General features: G+C 39.9%; 2 protein-coding genes across 3 annotated transcripts; both read left to right on the top strand.

The window, feature by feature from the left end:
* The first annotated feature begins 1,632 nt into the window (after positions 1–1,632).
* LOC139137375 (uncharacterized) lies at positions 1,633–12,459 on the top strand. Of its 2 annotated transcripts, XR_011553376.1 has the most exons (9): positions 1,633–1,868; positions 4,483–4,645; positions 4,917–5,023; positions 5,669–6,174; positions 6,656–6,773; positions 8,929–9,171; positions 9,620–9,745; positions 10,214–10,564; positions 10,609–12,459. XR_011553376.1 is itself a non-coding variant. In XM_070705430.1 (8 exons), the coding sequence occupies exons 1-8, from the start codon at positions 2,205–2,207 to the stop codon at positions 10,439–10,441; spliced, it is 1,512 nt and encodes a 503-aa protein (XP_070561531.1). In that variant the 5' UTR covers positions 2,056–2,204; the 3' UTR covers positions 10,442–10,564. The 2 variants fall into 2 exon arrangements, 1 of the variants encoding a protein (XP_070561531.1); XM_070705430.1 differs by lacking the exons at positions 1,633–1,868; positions 10,609–12,459 and adding an exon at positions 2,056–2,225.
* A 76-nt stretch (positions 12,460–12,535) lies between these two features.
* On the top strand, positions 12,536–21,245 carry LOC139137377 (uncharacterized). The gene is made up of 8 exons (XM_070705431.1): positions 12,536–12,918; positions 15,040–15,187; positions 15,587–15,693; positions 16,092–16,597; positions 16,953–17,073; positions 17,596–17,841; positions 18,137–18,259; positions 18,774–21,245. The coding sequence occupies exons 2-8, from the start codon at positions 15,046–15,048 to the stop codon at positions 18,999–19,001; spliced, it is 1,473 nt and encodes a 490-aa protein (XP_070561532.1). The 5' UTR covers positions 12,536–12,918; positions 15,040–15,045; the 3' UTR covers positions 19,002–21,245.
* Positions 21,246–21,722: the final 477 nt, after the last annotated feature.

The following is a 21,722-nucleotide window of genomic DNA, read 5'->3' as shown; positions in this document are numbered from 1 at the left end:
TGGGCTGTCAACGATTTTCCTATAAAAGTTGTAGAAAGTAGCATAACATGCAGGCATGAATTTCCGTTGCAAAAAAACTTCCATTGGGCATTTGGATACATAACTAATAATGTTAATGCCTTGTCGCAAATTGGACCGTGACGAAAGAGTCAAAAGTTGTTCGAAAAGAAATGATAGAGATCACGAATATATTTTATTCATGGCCTTAGAAATAATGCATTTGTGACCAGTTATGAAATGAAGTATATTGAAACTATAAATACGTCGATATCGACGTGAGCTGCAGTGTACATAGTTAACTTTCGTGAAAGTTGGCTTTATACGCGATACGTAACAAGATGGAAAAACGCCTTTCAACAAAGACCCTGAAACACCGGAGTCTAGCATGATTCAACTCGATGAAGTCGTCGATAACACAAAGACAAAAGAAGTCAATATCGAACATTATGGGTCTTAAAAGTAATGCTATTTCCACACTTTAGAAGTCAAGAGCGACAGTTAAACGTAATTGAAGAAAACATGATATACGACTATAATTAGTCATTGTGATGAACACAGCAAGCGGGATTCTACTCTGTTATAATGCTTTGTCTTTTCTTTGTTTGACGGAGTCAGGCAAAGTGTTAGCCGAAAGGAAATTTCATTTGTTCTGTGTTCGTTCGTTCGAGTTTGTAGTGTAAAATGTTGTAGTTTCTTTGAAGCGATTGGCGAGTTGAGTGTTTGCGTGTGGATGATGTGGATGCTTGTGTTTCTGATTTGTTGAGAGCATGGCGGTTATTCTGAATCAGCAAAACCACACAGACTGACGTTTTGAAAGCGTCGATTTATTTCCTGTTTTGTGGACGAGTATTTTTCCTTTAGGGCGGGGATCATTCAATGTTTGTGGGATGATCACGATACGAACCCTAGTATTTTACACCGAAACATGTTCTCCACGAAAAAGAACTGTAAAGAACATTTCCTGCTATGTTTTGTTATCACAAAGTTACGAAATGAATTTTAGCCATGATCAGCATTCTTGACAAATAAGTATTCTAGATCGAGTCGCTTTTCCACCTGACTTGCAGCAAACGTGTCATGAAGTCGAAAATTCCTCGTAAACTTTGTACCGCAAACTATTCTGCGAACATCAACTTTCGGACTGACGGATGTACCACAACAGTTCAATTATTATCAAGCATTTTAACTGTGCGATAACGCAATGTCCATAGGTGAAGCGGGGCTATATCTGTAGCGACCTTTGCTGTGGAAAAGATATGCAAATGTATTTTCCAAATAGTGATAATGAGATAATGTTGATGATTATTTCACATCGACAGGAGTGTTGGTATTTTCTGATGCATAATAATGGTGGCTGTATGAATGGTCACTGTGGATTAGTGAAGATATAGAAGTTGAACCCGTTTGTATAATTGTTTTCAAATGTAACTCTCCATTTTGTTCTTGTATAAGTATTTGCAAAGTTAAACATTATAATTGGTATTAAATGGATATTGTGTCCAAGACTTATATTCTGCTGACATCGCAGCTGATCATGTTTGAGCAAGAAATCACTGTCCACTGAGACTGTTGACGTAAAATCCTTCGCCATTGCAGAATGTTTTGATACAGCGCCCTCAAGCGACGGAGGTCAATGGCCAGCTGTTCGTTTTCACTGTTACTGCAGCTGACCTCCACCAACAAGTTCACCGTCCGCTGACACATTCCAATTGAGAATACGGTCTCTAGGATTTTTCACTGTGTAAATGTTGAGTCACCTGCTGTGACAAACTCAAAATCACATCGTGGGGTATCCGCAACCTGAGTAACTTTCACTCAGAAATGGTGATGAAACCAGGAAGAGATAATACGTAAATCGCGTACGGAAGGTAAGTGGTGGTCGCTCGCTGAGGCCGACTCTCTGAATTCTCGCTTCAATACAATATAACAAGCTCGTACGATTCCAAAGGCACCACAGTGCAAACACTACACATTCTACTTTTATGATCACAATACATCAAGTGAGAGCTCTAAAGTAAAACTGTCACTTGAAATAATTTGTGATGTGACGCAACGTACAGCGGCGCTAGCGGACAGCAACACCATTGATCGACTGTGTGAGAGGCCCGCATAAAAATAAGCGAGGTGTCGGTCTGGCCATCTGGATTCGGGGGTTTACAGATACTCTGTGTGAACGGACGAATACGTGGCACAAATCAGAGGAGATGGAAGGAGAGAATAATCATGTACGGTAACAAAAGTAACTGTTTTAATTTCCATAATTTCTGAGTGTTAATGCGCGTTATCGACCCAACCCACACTTCCTGTAAATCCCCGATTGCTTACGTGTAGCTCAAAAGACTGAAAGACTGGCATGAAACGACTGGGCAGTTGAAGGAGAAAGTTATATTGTTTAAAGAAGAACCTTCGCAAAGCAGGTGGTTACTGGCTAAAAATGGACAGAACTTTCGTAGCAGTTATACCGTAGTTGTGCTCTAAAATGCACCGTCCAACACAACACACAGGAGGATTACAAATATTACCCTCTCCTACGCGACCTTGAGTTCGAGTTACGCTGCCGGAAGCAACCATTTTGTTTAGCAGGGGTGTGGAAACTGCTCAATGCGACTACCCATCTACGAGCTTTAACCGAGCCAGCGGGCGGCCACTACCGCGAAAACAACTGCTGTGGGTCGAGGCAGAGCGAGAAAAATTGTCGTTCACTGGATATCCCGTGTAAGACCATAGCAACGGCGAGTCATTGTTTTCGCTGTTCATGAAACTGTGAATCCCCCCTCCCAAAAGATTTATGATCACGAACGCTCACTCAATAAAACCGTACACAATGGAATATAAACGCACACTTAATGTTTAATACTGTTAACCAATATGTTTATTAAAAATTATTTGGTATTGAAACAAATTGCTAGACGAACGGGGCACAATAATTACTGATCGAGCACCAACAAAAATAGATGCATTGCGGAAATAATTGATCTATTTTCCTACCGAGGACAACATGTTGAATATAAAAGTGGACTTTTATGGTCACTATCAACCTTGTCTCGGCGCAGAATGACCCCGAGTCCAGTGACGGTTATTCTTTCTTCGAAAATAATACAACTTTGTCTGGTATCAGACAGTCAAACCGCTATGCCAATCCTTGCCAGCAGACGACCGATACACACAGACAGCCAAACAAAATATAATCGAACCTAATTTCGGCCATAGCGGGATTAAAATCCACACAGGTCAATACATCTCGTTCAGCCTTGCTGATTTATTGGCTCTGGTGGTAAAAGCATCTAAATTTATCACTCGATTCATAGAGTATGGTAAGGTCATCCCAACTGAAATTCCCCGCATATGAAGCGCATGCGTCGTGAGTCATGTAGCAGGTTGTGACAAGGCGAATTTTACGTTGCTCATACGATGTGCTTTGTATTCACAACTTCAGGGACCATAATAATCCAATGAGCGCAAACTTAATTTTACCGATATAAATCACCATGACTACAACTACGAACAATGAAGAAACAAACTTGTACCAAATTACATGGCTAAACATTTTCCTCGATCAAGTAAAGAGCAGTTCTCTGCGTGTATAGTTTGCCGTTACTTTTTTGGGTCAATTCAGTATTACCCTGTCGTACTCTGCGTTTAATGTCAGTGGTTGTGGTTTGTGTTGTGTAGTGGGGCGTTGTGTAGCCAGGTTTTCGTCATATTTCATTTTTAAAATGAATTGACATCAATAAAGTCCTTGATTTGATTTGTTATCCATCACGCGTTGACATTTTTACAACTCGACTACATGTGCACTTCGACTTAGTGGTTTTCATGATATGCCTACATGTAAGCTGATGAGTCTGACATAATATGTTCGGCATTGTTGTTATTTTGCTCTCAGGACCGCATTCTCATTGCCCGGTTCGCGCAGCCACTAAATAAATTCATTTGTCGAAAGTGCAGGGCACACTTAATTAAAAAAAGGAAAGAGACAAACTAAAAATCACTTTGCTGTCTTCACGTGATAAACTCAGGTTGATATATATGACATTCAGACATGATGTACTTCAGATGTTCTACAGATTAGAGGTAGAAATTATTTTCCATGCATGAACGGATATAAACATGTAATATTTGACTTTTGATAAAAAGGATTTCCTTTCATCATCCTGCCCTTGATATTTTCTGAAACTCCCGTCGTTTCGCGCCATCTTTTGCAAGGAGTTCATGAATCACACATGATAGTGACTGGGAGGTGGTCGAACACTGTTGGCCACTCCAACCCAACTAGAGACGTCAGATCAAGTAAAACAGATTTAAAAAAAAATATTATAGAATATGTTAACACCTTTTTGGAGTTTGATGACGTACTCTTTTTATTAGAAGATGGTGATTTCTTTTCTAAGGAGGCAGCACTTTTACGGCATCGCCGCTTTTACAGCCAAGTCATTACATGTAAATATTGGCAATGGGTGATTTGACTTCTCTTTCCCACAGCTAACAATGGGCGGCGCTCTATCTGACGAGAGTCCCGGTTCGAACTCCGATGATGAGGCGACATACTGGAGGCGAAATCAGCAAGACGATTGGCTGAACATCTTCCAGACGCCGGAAGAAAACTTCACCTACAACCCTAAAAATAGCTACGCCGTATGTGCAGGTGTGTCAACTTTCAATTGTCTGCAATTTTGGGAGCATGCGCATAACCTTAAGAGAGGTTCTGTAAAACAGAGCAAAATCGATTTACAATATTCTATCGCAAGCTCGTGTTTGATCAGTCACTTTTGTTTCTGCGTAAATTTATTTGCATTCTCCAGGCCTAATTCTATCAATTGATTCTTGATTTTCCTGACTTGGAATAAATAAAATAATGATTTGAAGTAGAACATAAGCCAAACAGGTACAATAATAGCTTTACAATTTTCCACCAGGGGTGGGTAAACAACTTTACGTGGCGGCGAGCGACCTGGGCCCGGCAGCCGACAATGATGCATCGATGATATACGATACTCTGACTGGTCATCTTGGATTTCCAACCGTGAGTTAACCTTATAAATAACCGTATAGGCCTACAACCTACCAAATTGAATAAAATAAAAGTGTTCCTGTGCTTGCAACATTCATTGCTACTTCTGCCCGCCCACGAGTTCAGTGTCATTTAAATTCTCAATGGTATGGCTACGCGTGAGTGCGGTTTCACGTACAGCGCCTTTACTGATTTTGTTCATAGGATAATTACTATTAGTGTAAGATACGGGGCAGATTAGTATTGATTTATGCAAATTATATTAATAGGAATTGTTTCGGTTTTGAAATTTTATGCTAATGATTCTTTATCAATGTGAAATATTCATCTGCCCCGATTGTGCATTATATAGATAATTAATACAAGCCAATTCAATCGAAAGTTGCTATGCAATCTTGCTTTGTACAGTGAATATTATCTAAGCTTTACCTTGCTCTACGGTGCTAGTCATGGCTGACTTTGTACATGCAAATTTGTATACCCTCGAGGGTAAACAAATTTGTATGTCTTCTGAGAGAGGTGATGATAAATATCTCAGACTTCAGATAAATCGAACATTTTATAAATCTGCATTGTCTTTCACAAAAGTACAGACTTACTTTAATTGTTTATTAACTTTTTTGAAAGTGAACATTTTTGTAATTTTGAACATTTTAGGATCATGTACGTCTACTAACAAGTGGTACAACTCCAGCAATCAGGGATATCGTCAAGGCTGCCCTGCAAGTGTTCGCCAGAGATGTGCCGAGTGATGGCGTTCTCCTGTTTCACTTCTCGGGACACTGCAACCGAGCCAGGGGCCAGGCCGTGCTCGTGCCTGCCGACTACAACAATACCTGGGAGTCTGTGATATCGGTGTTTGACCTCAACGAAGCGCTTAAAGAAGCACGCGCTAAATACGTCATCCTGATCCTAGACTGTTGCTATGCCGGCAAGCTGGCCGAGGATATGCTATTCGGGCAGGGAATAGAAACGCCAACGTACGTCCTCGCCGCCTGCAATTCACGGGAAAAGTCGCTCTCGTTCGCTGATCTGGGGAATGGATTTTTCACGTTTTTCGTCAACAGATATTTACGTGACCAGACACAGCAAGGGGAGTTTCCTGGCCGACGTTTCATTGATTATTGTGTACCGCTCGTAGAGGCACTGACAGCCCTCCTCAGGTAATACTTTAATAAATAATGATTGCGTGCTTGTGGTTCTTGTTCTTGCATTTCAATGTTCATTAACGACCCGATTTATGCCCGCCACCACCATCATAACTACCATTGTTAGTTATGAATATATTAGTTATGAATAAGTTCACCGTTATGACAGCAATCTGACATCTTTATCATCATCATTATTATCATCATCATCATCATCATCATCATTATCATCATCGTTATTATCATTACCATAGTCGTCTTCACAACAACACCATGGCGGCTGGTACAAAAATTGATTTTTTTTTCAGTAAGGTGACAGCAGTTTCATCTATCAAATTCAGGTTGAACTGAAGTCAAAACCCTTCACAATTGTACTGGTAACATTGTAAAATATCTGAAAATATCAATATGCAACTTAAATCTCAAATCTGCTCATCAATTTTGATGCAGACGCAATTTTGCGCCACTGACATCACGTTTACATGTTACATTGTAGGCCTATTCGTAAGGATGTGTACATGATGACACCGATGAGTGTGTATAAGGACGTCAAAGCAATTGCGTCATTGTTCGGAAACGAGGCTTTGGAGGACGAGGTTGATGCTGCATTAGCGGTGAGTTGAACATTCGCCCTCTTAAGTTGAACACCGAAAGACATCGTGCGATTATGTAGGTATACACTTTTGGCAGATTACGGAGTTTCACCCAAGCAGAAACTGTTTCATAAACAGAGAGAAATGGAGCTGATCTTATAGGGTATTAGTAAGCTACAGATTGTCTGAATAAAAAAATGCATTTGTGTTTTGATACATGCACTCGCAACCGAACGTACACCATATATTTTTTTACCGTTGCAATTAGGATGTTAAAGGGATATTATTTGTATCTTTTGACTTTTTTTTTCATTTTTTCGATGACTGAAATCCCCGGTCAAATCAATAGGAGACCTAAATTGTGACTATGGACGGCTTCAAGGATATGTAAAACCACCTTCTTGCTCTTTACGGCAAGGTTCAATGTTGGTAAGGGCGTCCGCGCGATTTGAACCAACCGCCATGATTGAACCCCAGCACATGACCAATATTACTACGCATTCGTCAACTATCAAAGAACAGCTAGAAAGCTGAGCGGCCGTCACCTACACAGTAACTTCAGCACAATGCATATCGATGAGCTCACGGTGCATAAACAAATGCATGTCTCACAAACTACTGTCAAATAGTGAAATAAACAGGGCATTTGCTTGTAAGTTTGATTTTAGTATCGATGACACGGACTGTGAAACAAATAAAACCATAAACGCAATTGGGTCAATGGTAGAACTAAAACGATGTCAGATTGCTGTGGTGATAGTGAAACAGGTACAGAGTAGTGCATTTTCTGTACATTTGATCGTTAGCAAATCTTCGTCAACTGTTAAGATTTTTAGGGCATTTTCTTGCCATTACGTTGGTTCGTTTTACAAACACAACATGATCACTTGTTGAACTTGGAAACATCGCACTCGGACTGAACAGTGCACGGTGTAGCATATGTGACATCGTGACACCGCGCCGAGCGGGTACTGTACTGTCGATTGATACTGCTCGCGATTGGAGTCACCTCTCGATACACAAGATCTGTTCGAATGTTGTTATTCTCTATGCATCGTGTAATTATTTGTATCAGTTGCATCGCATTTCGAACCAAAAGTGAGTACATCGCAATGACAGTTGCCTAGACCCTATAAGTCGCTTACGGCCTCCGTGCCTCCGACCCACTCCCAAAAGTGGGTTTTGCGTAAGTTTAGAAGCGCATTGTGTACCTGGCCCTGCGGTCTGTGTGTTCCCGGCGTTATACGGCGAGGAGGCCGTATAACGCCGGGAACACAAAGACCTGTACGCAGGGCTAATCGTGTACCCAGGCGAGGCGGGTGTGCTCGAAAACGAAACTCAGTGCGAGTTTGGGATTAAAAATGGGTTGTTTTTGGTGGAGAAACTGCACGCCGCAACCGAGGTGCTGCCAGCGATTTGGCACAACCCTGCCACGCAGAGCTAGCTTTCACCCAACAATGTACATGATGTACGTGTCAGTCGCCAAAGCAGCTTCAATCATAGACAGTAGAGGCCCCTCTGTTGTATATGCTTCAATTTCGCGATCACCTCGACAATAACGTGACTGTCTACTGAAGTTTATCCCTTCATTGTACTCTGTTTTGACGTTTCTATGCCCACAGGCTTTGGGCAAGTCTACATATGGAGGTACAAACGAGACGAAAAAATAGGCCTTGTCCGAGTCGTCGGCTTCTTGCAGCTTGTAGGCATTTGAAATGCCCAGTACAAAAATGTGCTCTGTAGCAGCAAAGAATGGTGTATCTAAGAGCAGGATTGGCCGTCAAGATCTCCATGAAAAACTGACCGTCAAAATGTAACTGAGCAAACGGCATCGGTAATAGGGAATCCCTAAACTGCTACACTGCGCTCTCGACTTTCACTTCGTATGGTTTATTTTTTTACACGCGGATGCTTAAAGCGGCCTAGATAGCAGTTAGCAGTGTGGTCTTATCGCAGGTCAACGGTAGCCCACCATTAACCTCTGACCCAAGGTTTTTCTATACAGTGTACGCAAACGGGATGGAAGTTGTCTATGGTCGACCGTTCTTTAGACATCTCTCAGTAAGTCGAACAACATTATCAACTTCTCGTTTGCAACAATATAAGGTCAAAAGATACAAATAATGTCCCTTTAAAATGAATGTACAATAATTATGTTGTGTTCTCTACAATCCAGTGGACAGTGCCTGCATACTTGTTGCAGTTATTCAATCAGGATGAGCCAATGCCCGTCATACCAGACTCGCTCTGTGATTGGCTGGCTCGCACTGTGGAGTCTGCTCTCGGCGATCTCCACAACGCAGGGGTGCTGACGTCACCGGTAATGTACAACGCAGTGCTGGCTATGATGTCACAGTCCATCGCTGCTATCCTGTGCGATGCTAAGACTGAGATTTCTGAATTAGATGCGCTAGCAAAGGTAGGTGTTAATAGCGCTTTCTTCACCCAAGCAGAAACGGTTTCATATTAGTAAACGGAAAAAAGGAAAGTTAATCTATTCCTTGTGGTCGTATTTTGACCCAATGTTATCCTAGCACTATTATTTTAAGTCACTTTGTTAGATATTCCAAAATATATTAAATGTCAAGTTGCTTTGAATTTTATAAATGAAGGTACAGTACATGTTAATGCAAAACTCACTCATTACCTGTGATCAATTAAGGTTAACATATTTCATATGTCCTGTAAATAACACGAAAATGGAGTTACGTTTATCGTTCGAATTCCGGAAAGGAACGGAATGATATAGAACTTGTCAAGTGTATTAATGTGTCACTCTTGACTCGGGATAGAAATGTAGGGGTGTGTGTAGGAGAAAACTTGCATAGCTGAGTGCGAGCTATCCCGTCCATTTTCTTTCTTCACAGAGCAACACGTTCTTGTTGTGCTACCTGCGTATCTGCGAGACTTTCGACCACGTCGACCCTCGTAACCAGGAACTGGTTCCTAAGCTGACGCACATGGAGACATGTTTAGTGAATTACGTCAAAATGGTAAGTCCGGTGGATAGACTGAAATACGGGTATCATAATTATGTGATGATGACGATGATGATGATGACGATGATGATGATGATGATGATGATGATGGTAATGATGATGGTGACGATGATGATGACGACGACGACGATGATACAACTGATCGTGATGATGATGATGATTTTGATCATGATAATGATAATGATGATGATGACGACGACGATGATACAACTGATCGTGATGATGATGATGATTTTGATCATGATAATGATAATGATGATGACGACGACGACGATGATACAACTGATCGTGATGATGATGATGATTTTGATCATGATAATGATAATGATGATGATGACGACGACGACGATGATAATGGTTGTGTTAGTAGTGGTTTTGTATTTTAAAACTTTGAAGATATTGATTGTGCTCTGCATTGAAGTTTAAAGACATTTTATCAAAAGCTGATTAATTCCCCATCAGGTTTGCCACGCAAAGGGTGTTGAGTTCGCAGAGGACGTGTTCGACGATATCATCAAACTCCTGACCAGGATTTTGTATGAAAAGGAGAAGACACAGAGGTCGAAAAGGAAAGCTGATAATATAGAGGATGAGGTCGACTCTGGTTCTGGCGACCGAGCAGAGGCTGTGAAACTGTTACGAAATTTACCGAGGATACACGGAGTGCCTGAACTTCCTCAGATTGAATAATAACCACAGTATCAAGTCAGTCTGAAATTGAGAGAGAGAGAGAGAGAGAGAGAGAGAGAGAGAGAGAGAGAGAGAGAGAGAGAGAGAGAGAGAGAGAGAGTGTCTGTCTGTGTGTTTGTCTCTGTGTGTTGTGTCTGTGTGTGTGTGTGTGAGAGAGAGAGAGCGAGAAGAGAGAGAGAGAGAGAGAGAGAGAGAGAGAGAGAGAGAGAGAGAGAGAGAGAGAGAGAGAGAGAGTTCATAGTTCATGTGTTTGGTGTTTTCACTAATCATTCCTACGGAATTACTGAAATCTGTCCGTTACTTTGAGAACGCCAGTAGCACTCTTGTCAAATCCTGCATTTTTTAATGAGACGTTTTTAAAAACTATATTTGAAATGTATTTTAGAGGACGTATCCAACTAAACAAGGGCCTTACAGCTTGCACTTACAAAAAACCAATTTGGATCTGGTCACAGGGCAAACTGTGTAAGCCTTTTGTAACAGTTACTATCACAGAAATTGCAAAATTCCTTTCAAAAAAATCCTTGCTATTGAATTCATGCAGTCGTTCTCAATCTATTATTGCAGTCTTTATTTTGTTGTAACTTTTCTTGTTTCAGTTTGATTTCATATGTCGTTGGGTGTCATCAACTAATCTGTGCCTTCATACGCCCCATTGTATGTGTTTTTTTTCACATTTATATCGTTTTATCTTTTAAAAGTACATTCATTGAAATTCAGAATGGTATTATTAACGTATCAATCGAAAGCGAGACTCACTCAGAGCAAGCTGAAAGACTTTTAATTCCACATTTTTACATTCCTTTCTTCGAATTACCAATGCCCCACTTGATGTGTACTTGAATATCGCATGTGTACTTTTGTGGTTTTATGTTCACTACATGCTCAGAAGTAATGTTATTTTAGCAGTGTTTTAGCATATTTTGTAACCTTAGTCAAGCATAGACTATGGTAGCGGTTGCAGCTGCATACAATCATTTATATATGTATCAATTTGGGTCATAAATCTTGTCCGTGCACTTAGAATATGACATGTCTGCAACAACAGACGAGGTTATAATGTGTTTTTATCGAGTCACAATCTGTTTTTATGTGTAGTTATTCAGAACAATCCATAAAAAGTACACGTTAAATGTAATAACAGGACCTAAGTTACTAACATGATGCAAATGAGCTGTATTCCAGGCTTCGAACAACTATTTCGCAGTACTTCGTAACCCTTTACCTGCCAGACAGTATCACCTTCCCATCACCCAACTCAGTGAAAAGCAGTATTTAGCCAAAACCATACTTATTTCCACACATTTGGCTTGGTCTGTTCCAACATGTCCAACAGCTTTAGTCCATAAAAATCATGTTTACAGTATCTCTGATTTCAGGGGCTTTCAAATATTTAAATTTTGTTAAAATGCACCAAATGGGATATATTTTGCTTCGTTAGTTTTAACGAACTTGGCCTGATGCTGTAATATGAACTTGGGGAATGCGCCTCGCGGACAGATGTACAGACTCTGAAGATTTTACATTGCATTTTCGGTCTACCTCTTGTGGGAGCTCATTTTGAAGCTCATGAAGTAAATAATGTTTTCTCCGCTTATCTTTGGGAAAATCGAAAATACACCCCCTCCCGCGAGTTAATGTCGGCCATTTTGAATTCCATATATCGGTAAATGTTGGGTTATTTATTTGTTTCTCTGGTACCCCGATTTTTATTCTTGATTTCCAAAGGGAATGGTTTAAAAGTTTCCTTTAACAAAGTTTTGGCATAAGTAATGTCTGCCATTTCAAGGCGCGAGCTACCTTAAATATAACCCCCTAACCGTAACAATACAATTTGTGTATCAAACAGTAGTCCGCGGTCACTCTGGCCACAGACCTTTACACCTAGGGTCAAATGCATCTCAGCCATCGAATCATTTATAACTGAAATTATAGTTTTAATTTTACCGAGTTGGTTTCTAATTCAGGCTTTTACTGCCATTCTCTTCGTACATTAAAATATAATTTCAGATACTCGACTCAGCTTGCCGAGAGCTCTTTTATTGACCTGCACAAACTATGCAATATCACGTGACAAGGGGAAATCCCGTACTTAGTCACGTGTCGCACGTTTGTGTGTGTGTATTGTTTGTGTTTATGTAAAACCATAGACCCAAGTTTAAGGGTCTAGGGTAGAATTACACGTACATAGGAAAGCGTTTGGTTGACCTGTTTAATCTGGTGCGATAGCATCAAAGTAGCACTGATAAATTTGACATTCGTGACAGGGAGATGTTGAGCTGACGCAACCGAGTAGGGGAGTTCCATCGAGTCAGAGATATGGGTAGTGCTTTTAGTTTATTTATTCTTGTCACACATGTGTCACATGAAATCGACGTGATAGAATGTACATAATTGGTTGCTGGCTGCGTCACTATACATATTGTCATCATTTACTTTCGAACACCACACGCGGCAACAACAATCGCAGAACTCCGGTAAGTGTGTGGAAGTTTTATGTATGTGTGTGTTTATGTGTGTGTGAGAGAGAGAGAGAGAGAGAGAGAGAGAGAGAGAGAGAGAGAGAGAGAGAGAGCAGAACAGAAGGGGTCAGCTAAGGACAAACAACTACCAAGGTTTAAATACATAGATCGTCGGCGTTTTTTTGCACTTGTAGTGGTTCGCCGTGTTGCTTAAAATGCAGTGTTGTCTGAAGTTAAAACAGAATCGTGCGACTCTTGGTTGTAGCTCAGGTCAAGGTTATGTCAAAGATATACGATGTCGTTTTCAAGTTGAAAGCGGTGGCTTTTCCCTGAGCCAAAGAAACAATCAGCTTTTCTACGAAATTGCTTTCACCCGGAACGTTTGCCTGAATATAGGCTGTATAGGGAACTGATTTAAGCCGATATCACCTTATTGTTATGGCAGGACAGCGTGACGTCACCAGAGGTCAACGAACAAAGCAGAATGTGACATGTGAGATACACTCACCTTAAAGGCACACAGATATGATCAGAGTTCTATGCATGAACAAACATATCCATATTCCTCCAAACATATCCAACTCATTGTTCTGTCATTGTTCTGTCTCGGCAAATCTGAACAACAATGTAATTTTTATCATACTTCATACAACAGTGGCTGATAAAAATATCCTTTATCCCTTCCACCTTTGCTTTACGGCCGTTCTGCTCAAGGGTCACACGCTGTTTGTGCTATGGCGAGTGGTTCTACCATGCACTGCCCGTACTCAAGGGGAGTTCCACAAACTTCACTCCGTGAATCTCAGGGAGCAATTCGATCTGCGAACCGAATTTATACCTCACTGTGCCCGGTTCTACGATCTCACACCTGATCTTACGATCTTCAGGATTTTACTCTATACAAGACAACAGTTGATGAAGGCACAACGATACAGAGATAACCTTTGGACTTCCCGAACCCGTTTTTCAAAAACACGTTCGACTCGCTCGCATGCTCATAGCATACAAAGCAAACAATGTTATTGTATTATTAATCTGACGTATTAGAGCGCCAATTCTTTACACAGGTGTTCATAATGTCCACCCATTTGGTTTTTCTTCATTGGTTTGTTTATTTCGGCATAGGCGTGTTCATTTGTAGTCAAACGAGCAAATTTATTCAAAGCTGTTTGAAAATGAAAGAAGAACTTTCGACTCGCCTTTGTTCATTTCTCACATGTTTAGGTTTTCAAAAGATAAATGACGGATTTCAGCGTGAAGCCCCCGCAGACATGAAGCTTAGTCTCAAGCGATATAGTGACGTCAGTTACCTTCCTGATGGAACTCATCACACAACACTTTTGGCGATACATACCATAGTGTATGCGACAGATCTTCCTTCATTTTCTGACAGCGAATAAATACACATGGGTATATTCTTAAAGGGACAATAGTCATTTGACAATGGGACACAGACTGATCACTTTCATATGTAAAGCTCTGCGCCCCTTCGGCATTCTAGTTTGGCAGGGAACATAAGGCGTTATCGCCTGTTTCACGTTATACTGTAAATGTACCGGAAATTAATTTTGAACACGATCAGAACTAATTTGGAATAATTGGATTTTCATATTTTTCAAATTTCTCAAAAGTGTTAGGTGTCCTCTAGCGGAATGTTGCAATATTACAAATTACTCATAAAAACAAGTGTGTAATGTAAAAAGGACAGTAGACGAGATTACGTTTGTACATTAAATAGACATTACCTCACCATCCAATTATCCTAAATTAGTTGCAATCGTGTTTTTTAAAGTATTGATACAGAAAAACAGAAAAAAAACTATGAGGCTGACCGCGGAAAAACGATAGTACTATATGGTGAATTTACAACGATGTGAATACCAAGCTGTGTAAATAAGAAAATTGGACAATTTGGAATACGTAATTGTCTGTTCAATCCCGGGGACGATACTTTTCCTCGTACGAAATGTCTATGAATGCTTTATGTCCTCTAAAAAACTCGGCATTTAGAGTAAGTGAAGTATTCATTGCGCGACTACAAAAATATTACTACATATATACAGGGTGGTTTACCACGATGTAGCATCACTTAGCATTACGCTCCTTTCGTTTTTTCCCATGTTTTGTGATGTTCAGTAAACGATGGGTAGCAATCATTCTAAGAAAAAAGCCGTAGCTGCCGAATATTCCAGGAAAGACCGACACGACGACTGGGTCAACTTCTTCGTGTGCCCGGATGATAGCTTCAAGTTCAACGCCAGAAGCAGTTACGCTGTGTGTGCAGGTGCGTAGTCTTGAAAGAGAAATCTGTTACATCCTGACATGGTCCTGATGATCAAAATGTCACGTTCTCCGGGCCCGTGGTCGGAGGGAATGCGATGACCATTTACGCACATGCGCAGTACATTTCTCAGACCGGACTGTTGACGACGAAATCGCTTCCGGAAAAAACGTTGTTCTTGAATGGTGCACAAATGAGCACGTGCATAAAGTTCTTGACCTTCGAAGGCCTCCCAATTCCAATTTTTGCTTGCTACAAACTACTTTTTTGTTATTTTGAATACTAATAAATATTCAAAAAGCAGTAGAAGAAGAAAAAAATGGCTTGTAGACTGTTTTTTGCTAATCGCAAATCTTTTTTTATACACCAAGTTTGCTTATCGTTGAAATTCAATTCCAACAGGTGTTAGCAAGCAACTGTACCAGAAAGCCAGTGAATTAGGCACAGCAGCAGATAACGACGCATCCATGATGTACGACACACTCACTGAGTACCTTGACTTTTCCACGGTAAGTCAAGGCACAGAAAACTAGCATCCCAAAATGCTATAGTTTAAGTCAGAATCCTTTATTTTTCATTTGTGTGATCTCTTCTCGAAATGTAAGTAAAATATATTGAGATTACTTGCGTTCGCGAAGCCATTGCTCGAACGCGGTGCGATTTGTCGATGCCTAGAATTCGATTTTGCCATCATTCATTGAATAAGTGCCAGTCAAAACCACAGGTGCGCCAGCCAACGCTGCACGCACCTGTGGTCAAAGCACGGAAAACAAGATTCTGTATAGCAATTGAGACTACTTATCGCGGACCTTTATTTCAGATCGGTTCGATTGTTTATCGCATGATCTCATCAAATTAGCATGTACGAGTGCTTTTTTAACACGCTACTTCAATATTCTAACGACAGGATCACGTGAGGCTGTTCACAAGTGAGACGACGCCCGCTACCGGGGACGTCATCAAGACAGCGTTGAAAATCTTCGCTAGTGAAGTTCCAAGCGACGGGGTTCTGCTGTTTCACTTCTCGGGACACTGCAATACAGCCAAGGACCAGGCCGTGCTCGTACCCGCCGACTACATCAAGACATGGGAGTCCGTCATAACCGTGTCCGATCTAAACGAAGCGTTTAAAGACACAAAAGCCAAATACGTCATCATGATTCTTGATTGCTGCTTTGCAGGGAAGTTCGCCTTAGAGCTGCTATCCAGAAACACAATTGAGGCGTCCATGTGTGTCTTGGCTTCCTGCAGTTCAAGAGAGAAGTCTCTATCATTTGCAGGTCTCGGCAACGGATTTTTCACATACTTCACCAACAGATATTTGCGTGATAAACCATCCCCGGGAGAATTTCCAGTCAGCCCATGTATTGACTACTGTTGGACTGTAATAGAAGCCATTACATCACTTCTCAGGTAATACTTTGGTTTAAAATACAATGGTGATAAGGATTCTCATATACTCTTGGTGAAAGCATATCTCTGTTGTGGTGAGCTTGCATCTCTTTCATATCCCTAGTGTTACATCGGATCATCATCATCATCATCATCATCATCATCATCATCATCATCATCATCATCATCGTTTTGTCATCGTTTCCGTGGATAAAATATGTTCTATATAATTGTTGCTGAATCATGGAATAAATTGAAATTGTCTTCCTTTGCAGAGGAAGAGATCTATTCCATGCAGCGTTACACGTTTCTACAGTATTTATGTCGCTCGCTTGACGTAACCGTCGACAATTTTTACTTCATTTTCACGTCACAGGCCTTCTCGTAAAGGTGTTAAGACGGCGATGACGCCAATAAGTGCTTTCAAGAGTATGCAGGTCATTGATAAAGAAGCGAAAGCTGGCGACGGTGAAGATGAAGTTGATGCTGCTACAGCGGTGAGAAAAAATGCGTTACTCTTTCAGAGTCAGTATAACACAACAGCGTTTATTCTTCTTTCGGAGCTAAACGACACAAACTCGGTGTTTGTTTCGCAATATTTAAACTATTTCCAAGTTGTGATGAACTTTTCGAATATTAGATAGTATTTCGTTATAAATGCTTCGAAATGTTGGATCCATAACGCGACGATTACAACAGATGTATTCTGAAATAAATTTCTACACAATATTTGAACATCATGCATATTTTTGAGCTCTTTGATAATCAGGAAATGTGAAATACACAACTTTTTATACTGTCGCATTCGACAATGAACTACTAAATATCGAGCACAAATGGATGAATGATATCTTCACAAGAACTTTTAACTTAACTACGGCTTTTTAATGCTTGCCTTAGACATTCGAAGGAGTAGACTGTAAAACTATAGTTTAAGTCAACATTCTCAGTGATTTCATTAAGTTAGTGTTCCGGTAAAGTAAGGGAGTGCGATTTTTTTTCATGTTGTATGTTCACAGTGGAGAGTACCCGAGTATATAACAGAACTGTTGGACAATGATCCTATGCCTGGCATACCAGATTCACTATGTGACTGGCTGCTAAACATTGCCGAGCCTGCGCTGGGTGACCTAAAAGGCCAGGGTACATTATCGAAAGACGACGCCTTAGTGTACAACACAGTGCTGACATTCATGACGTGGTCCTGCGTGACCATTCTGTGTGACTCCGAGAGCGAAGTCTCAAAAATTGAAGTGCTGCGAAGGGTAAGTGTAAGATCTGTCAGTCTATAGACCAATGCAATGACTGGAAGTTTGTGACACTTTGAAAATGTTATGATCATAACACCTGCATGGAACTGTGTCAGAATTATTAAAGCGCTCGGTTGAAAAAAGAATCGCAACTTCACAGAAATTCTCACATTTATTGGTATTTTACTTAAAACTTTATTCCCAGGTAGGTCAAGTCCTGAGTGCTGTTTATTTAAATAAGAGACATTTACAAGTTCACGTTTAATTTCTGTTTTTCTGCTATAATGTACCAACCTGCATTTTCCCCCAGCGGAATACATTCTTGCTGTGTTATCTTCTGATTTGTGAGACTTTCTACCATGTCGAGAAGAAGAAGGGATTGGTACCAGACTTGAAACACTTGGAGACTTGTTTAATCCATTACATTCGAACTGTAAGTAACCTGCTAGCGAGAGCCAATACGTCAATGGTGATGATGATGATGATGATGGTGATGATGATGATGATGATGATGATGATGATTACATGAATAAGTTAGTGGTGTCGTGTAATAATCGTAATGGAAAACCCCATTCCAAATTTTTGTTTTCAACCGTTTAGCACTTAAACACATTGGAAGGCAGATAGTAAAAGTCATACTAAGTCGAGGACCGAGCGTGGAAGAGTACTGCTGATATTGTAAATTGAAAAATGGTTAAAAGACCGTCTACGTCAAACTACACTGCCCTCTAGAGCCCAGAATATCGAAAAGACCAGAAAAAACGTGTGAAAGAAACTGCCTGTCGGATCTCTATAAACGAGAGAGTACACTCATTTAATACTAGTGTCACAATCTTGTAACCGAATAAGCATTTCGATTAGCAGTAGCAAATACATGATGTCCTATTTTCTATATACAATTTAAGGAGCTGCATATTTTAATCAGTTTTTTTCTTGTATACTACCAGGTTAGTGCCCTGAAAGATGTTGGCTTGGAGACAGATGTGTTTGACGACATTGTGACGTTCCTGATCACGGTTCGGAAAACCAACAGAATGTTAGAAAGTCCGGAAACATTCGCATCCGCTGTCGGTGATGAAGTCGACTCTGGTTCAAGCGAGAGAGACCAAGCCCTCCAGACGATTCAAGACTTAACGGGACCATCCGGAATACCAATGCTTCCACCCATTGAATAAATCGTCAAGTCTATGCTGTCAAATACCGAAATTTTATCCGCGAATCTATTTTTGGAAGTTATACCATTGACACAGTCAAATGTTAACTTGTGCCTGAGCAAATTGTTGAAACACAAAAGTCCTCTTGTTTCTTCGAGATAGCCGTACAGACTGCAATCATGCTAGTCAAGAAACCTATCGGATGTTATCGTATATAGAACACATTTTGTGTACCATTGTTTGTTTAACGATGTCAGTCGTCTTCTCTGGAATTAATTACCAGTCCCACATATACAGGGTGACACTGAAACCTTAGGGTAGTATGCGCCTTGAAAATGAAAGGCTTAACTTTTTTGCTCAAACTCTCCTCAAAGAATCTTTCAACTATCCTCTTTCACAATCACGAATAGACATTAGGGGTCACCGTGCAAATTTTGATACTACAGAAAAAATTACCCGAGATTTACTGATATCGGAAATTCTAAATGGCCGCCACTCCCGTATTGACTCTATGAAGGGAAATGAAATTTTCGATTTTTGAAAAACTAAGACGGTGAAAAGTTTCCTTACACCAAGAGCTTTAAAATGAATCCCGACAAGTGGTAAATCAGAAAAGAATTGTAAAAGTTTGAGAGTCAGAATATCTGTCCCAAAGGCGCATTCTACCTTAATGTCAGTTTTTAAATCTTAACTAACTTCGGACTGTTTATTACATTACACATTGAAAGCAGGGTCAACACAATCGATTACATTCACTCTTCTTACAAAGCTTGAAAAACAAAAATCTAACTATATATAATCTCTCTCTCTCTCTCTCTCTCTCTCTCTCTCTCTCTCTCTCTCTCTCTCATAATAGAATATATAAATATAATATCTCTGCATATACACACATACATATTTATAATATCTCTTCACTATGAAAAAAACATTTCCGTGAAAAAAGAAAAATCTGTCACTTTGTTATATATATAGAATCTATTTATAATTGTTTATTGCAAGAGTACCTTATAACATGAAGGAAACTGAAGTAGAAGCCAGTAACTAAATTGCGTTTCTCAATGTTTAAAAAACGAGAGTACATCTAGCATGTCTACTTGGTCAATAATTGCGATTTTGTTTACTGAACTTGATATCTCAGACAATGCAGTAAATTTCCTAAAGATGGTATAACAATGTTTGATCGCAAAATATTGCCGTTTACAGGTATACAGTCCACCTGTTCCAATTTTGCCACAGTTACCATGGAATGAGAAAATCTAACCAATCACAGATTTTAAGCGGATTGCCGCTTTTTAAAAACAGCGCCCTCACATTGGCATTTTGAATAACTAGGAACGCCCCTTTGACCATATATGGGCATATTTAGATTACAGGTGACGATATACCTTTAACCAGACGAAATACTCACTTGTCTTTAGGAACCCTATGTTATGCATTTATGCGGACCTAACCTCTTTGTTATGACGTCATTGGTTGTATTTTGGGTTAAAGAAGCAGAGCACATCAGTTGTATTGATTAATATTCTATGTCACAACCACTCAGTAACCTTTTGAGAATAGCCAAACCATGCGTAATTTTATACTTTTTTCGAAAATGTTACTTGGAACGTTTTATAAGCTAGTAATAAGAGGCGAGAAACTGCAAAGACCGTAAGTTAGAAATTGATCCATAGACAACATATATTTACACTACTTTTGCTTGAGAAAATCTCAATAATCCGAGAATTTTTAAAAGTCCTTATATTTACTGTTAAATCATAGTGTGCCACATCAATTGAAGATCCAATGAAGATTATATTTTCATTTCTTGTCAAACAAATGTAATTATCAACAACATTTTTCTTACAAAAGATGTGGAATTTTAAACCTAGAAGTCATAAGAAAATAGAACCTAAGCATTTGATGTGATCGGATGTAAAATTTCTATGAACCAATGTATATTGATCTCTATGAATTTATATGACCTCTATGAATTTCTACCGTTTGGTTGATAGCAATGCCAGTGTTGTCTTTTACGACTTTTTCTCTTTAAGCTATTAAGATGGTTACCCTTTCAGCTGTACAATTATTTTCTTCTGACGAGTATACTATACACCAGTTTTCACCGTTTTACAAGATTGACATTTTATTGTCATATACTAGCTATCATCAACTAGATCATTCATTTCACTGTGAACTGCATTTTTTAAGAAGTGTAATTTTTCAAGCAAGAATAATTGTTTCCTTGCGTGTCCTTTTGAAAATAAAGTTCTCACTATTTTTGAACTAGTGTTCTTACAATGTAACAATTATTTTGTTTCTAACGATATTAGCATATCTGAATTACAGTGCAGAAAGCTCAAATTAGAGGTCAGCTCTCAAGATATTTTAGGTTCACTGAGTAAAATTTAGGAGTTTGACTTATTTAAAAAAGTAAAATAATTTGACAATATGCCCGCCACTGACACCTAAATGAGTGTTTAGGTTGCAGTGGCGGGCATATCGACTACGGGGTCGATAGATCGAGCCGAAAATCGATCTACTTAGCAGACTACCCAGCTAAAGAGCGTCTGTGCTTGCGGGTCTGCCTTCCAACAGCACTGCGGTCGCCCCCTCCAATTATGAATGCTGTGCTGTATCTAACATGTTGACACTGCAAACGTTCACCGATTCACACCTGTAGCGTATCCTTTTCTGATTGACAGCTTGCAGACCTTTGTTATGGCCGCTTGCATGAACTTACTCCAATAGGGGCAGCTAGCT

This window comes from Ptychodera flava, chromosome 7, assembly GCF_041260155.1.
Source record: "Ptychodera flava strain L36383 chromosome 7, AS_Pfla_20210202, whole genome shotgun sequence".
In the NCBI taxonomy this organism is placed as follows: Eukaryota; Metazoa; Hemichordata; class Enteropneusta; family Ptychoderidae; genus Ptychodera; species Ptychodera flava.
This window is presented reverse-complemented; position numbering and strand designations above follow the sequence as displayed.

Excerpts from the sequence above, each read along its gene's own strand:
- LOC139137375 (XM_070705430.1), top strand. The coding sequence starts at position 2,205 with ATGGAAGGAGAGAATAATCAT. Across the intron at positions 2,226-4,482 it reads TGGAAGGAGAGAATAATCAT|CTAACAATGGGCGGCGCTCT; the intron begins GTACGGTAACAA and ends TCTTTCCCACAG. Across the intron at positions 6,774-8,928 it reads AGGTTGATGCTGCATTAGCG|TGGACAGTGCCTGCATACTT; the intron begins GTGAGTTGAACA and ends TCTACAATCCAG.
- LOC139137377 (XM_070705431.1), top strand. The coding sequence starts at position 15,046 with ATGGGTAGCAATCATTCTAAGAAAAAAGCCGTAGCTGCCGAATATTCC. Across the intron at positions 15,694-16,091 it reads AGTACCTTGACTTTTCCACG|GATCACGTGAGGCTGTTCAC; the intron begins GTAAGTCAAGGC and ends TTCTAACGACAG. Across the intron at positions 18,260-18,773 it reads TAATCCATTACATTCGAACT|GTTAGTGCCCTGAAAGATGT; the intron begins GTAAGTAACCTG and ends GTATACTACCAG.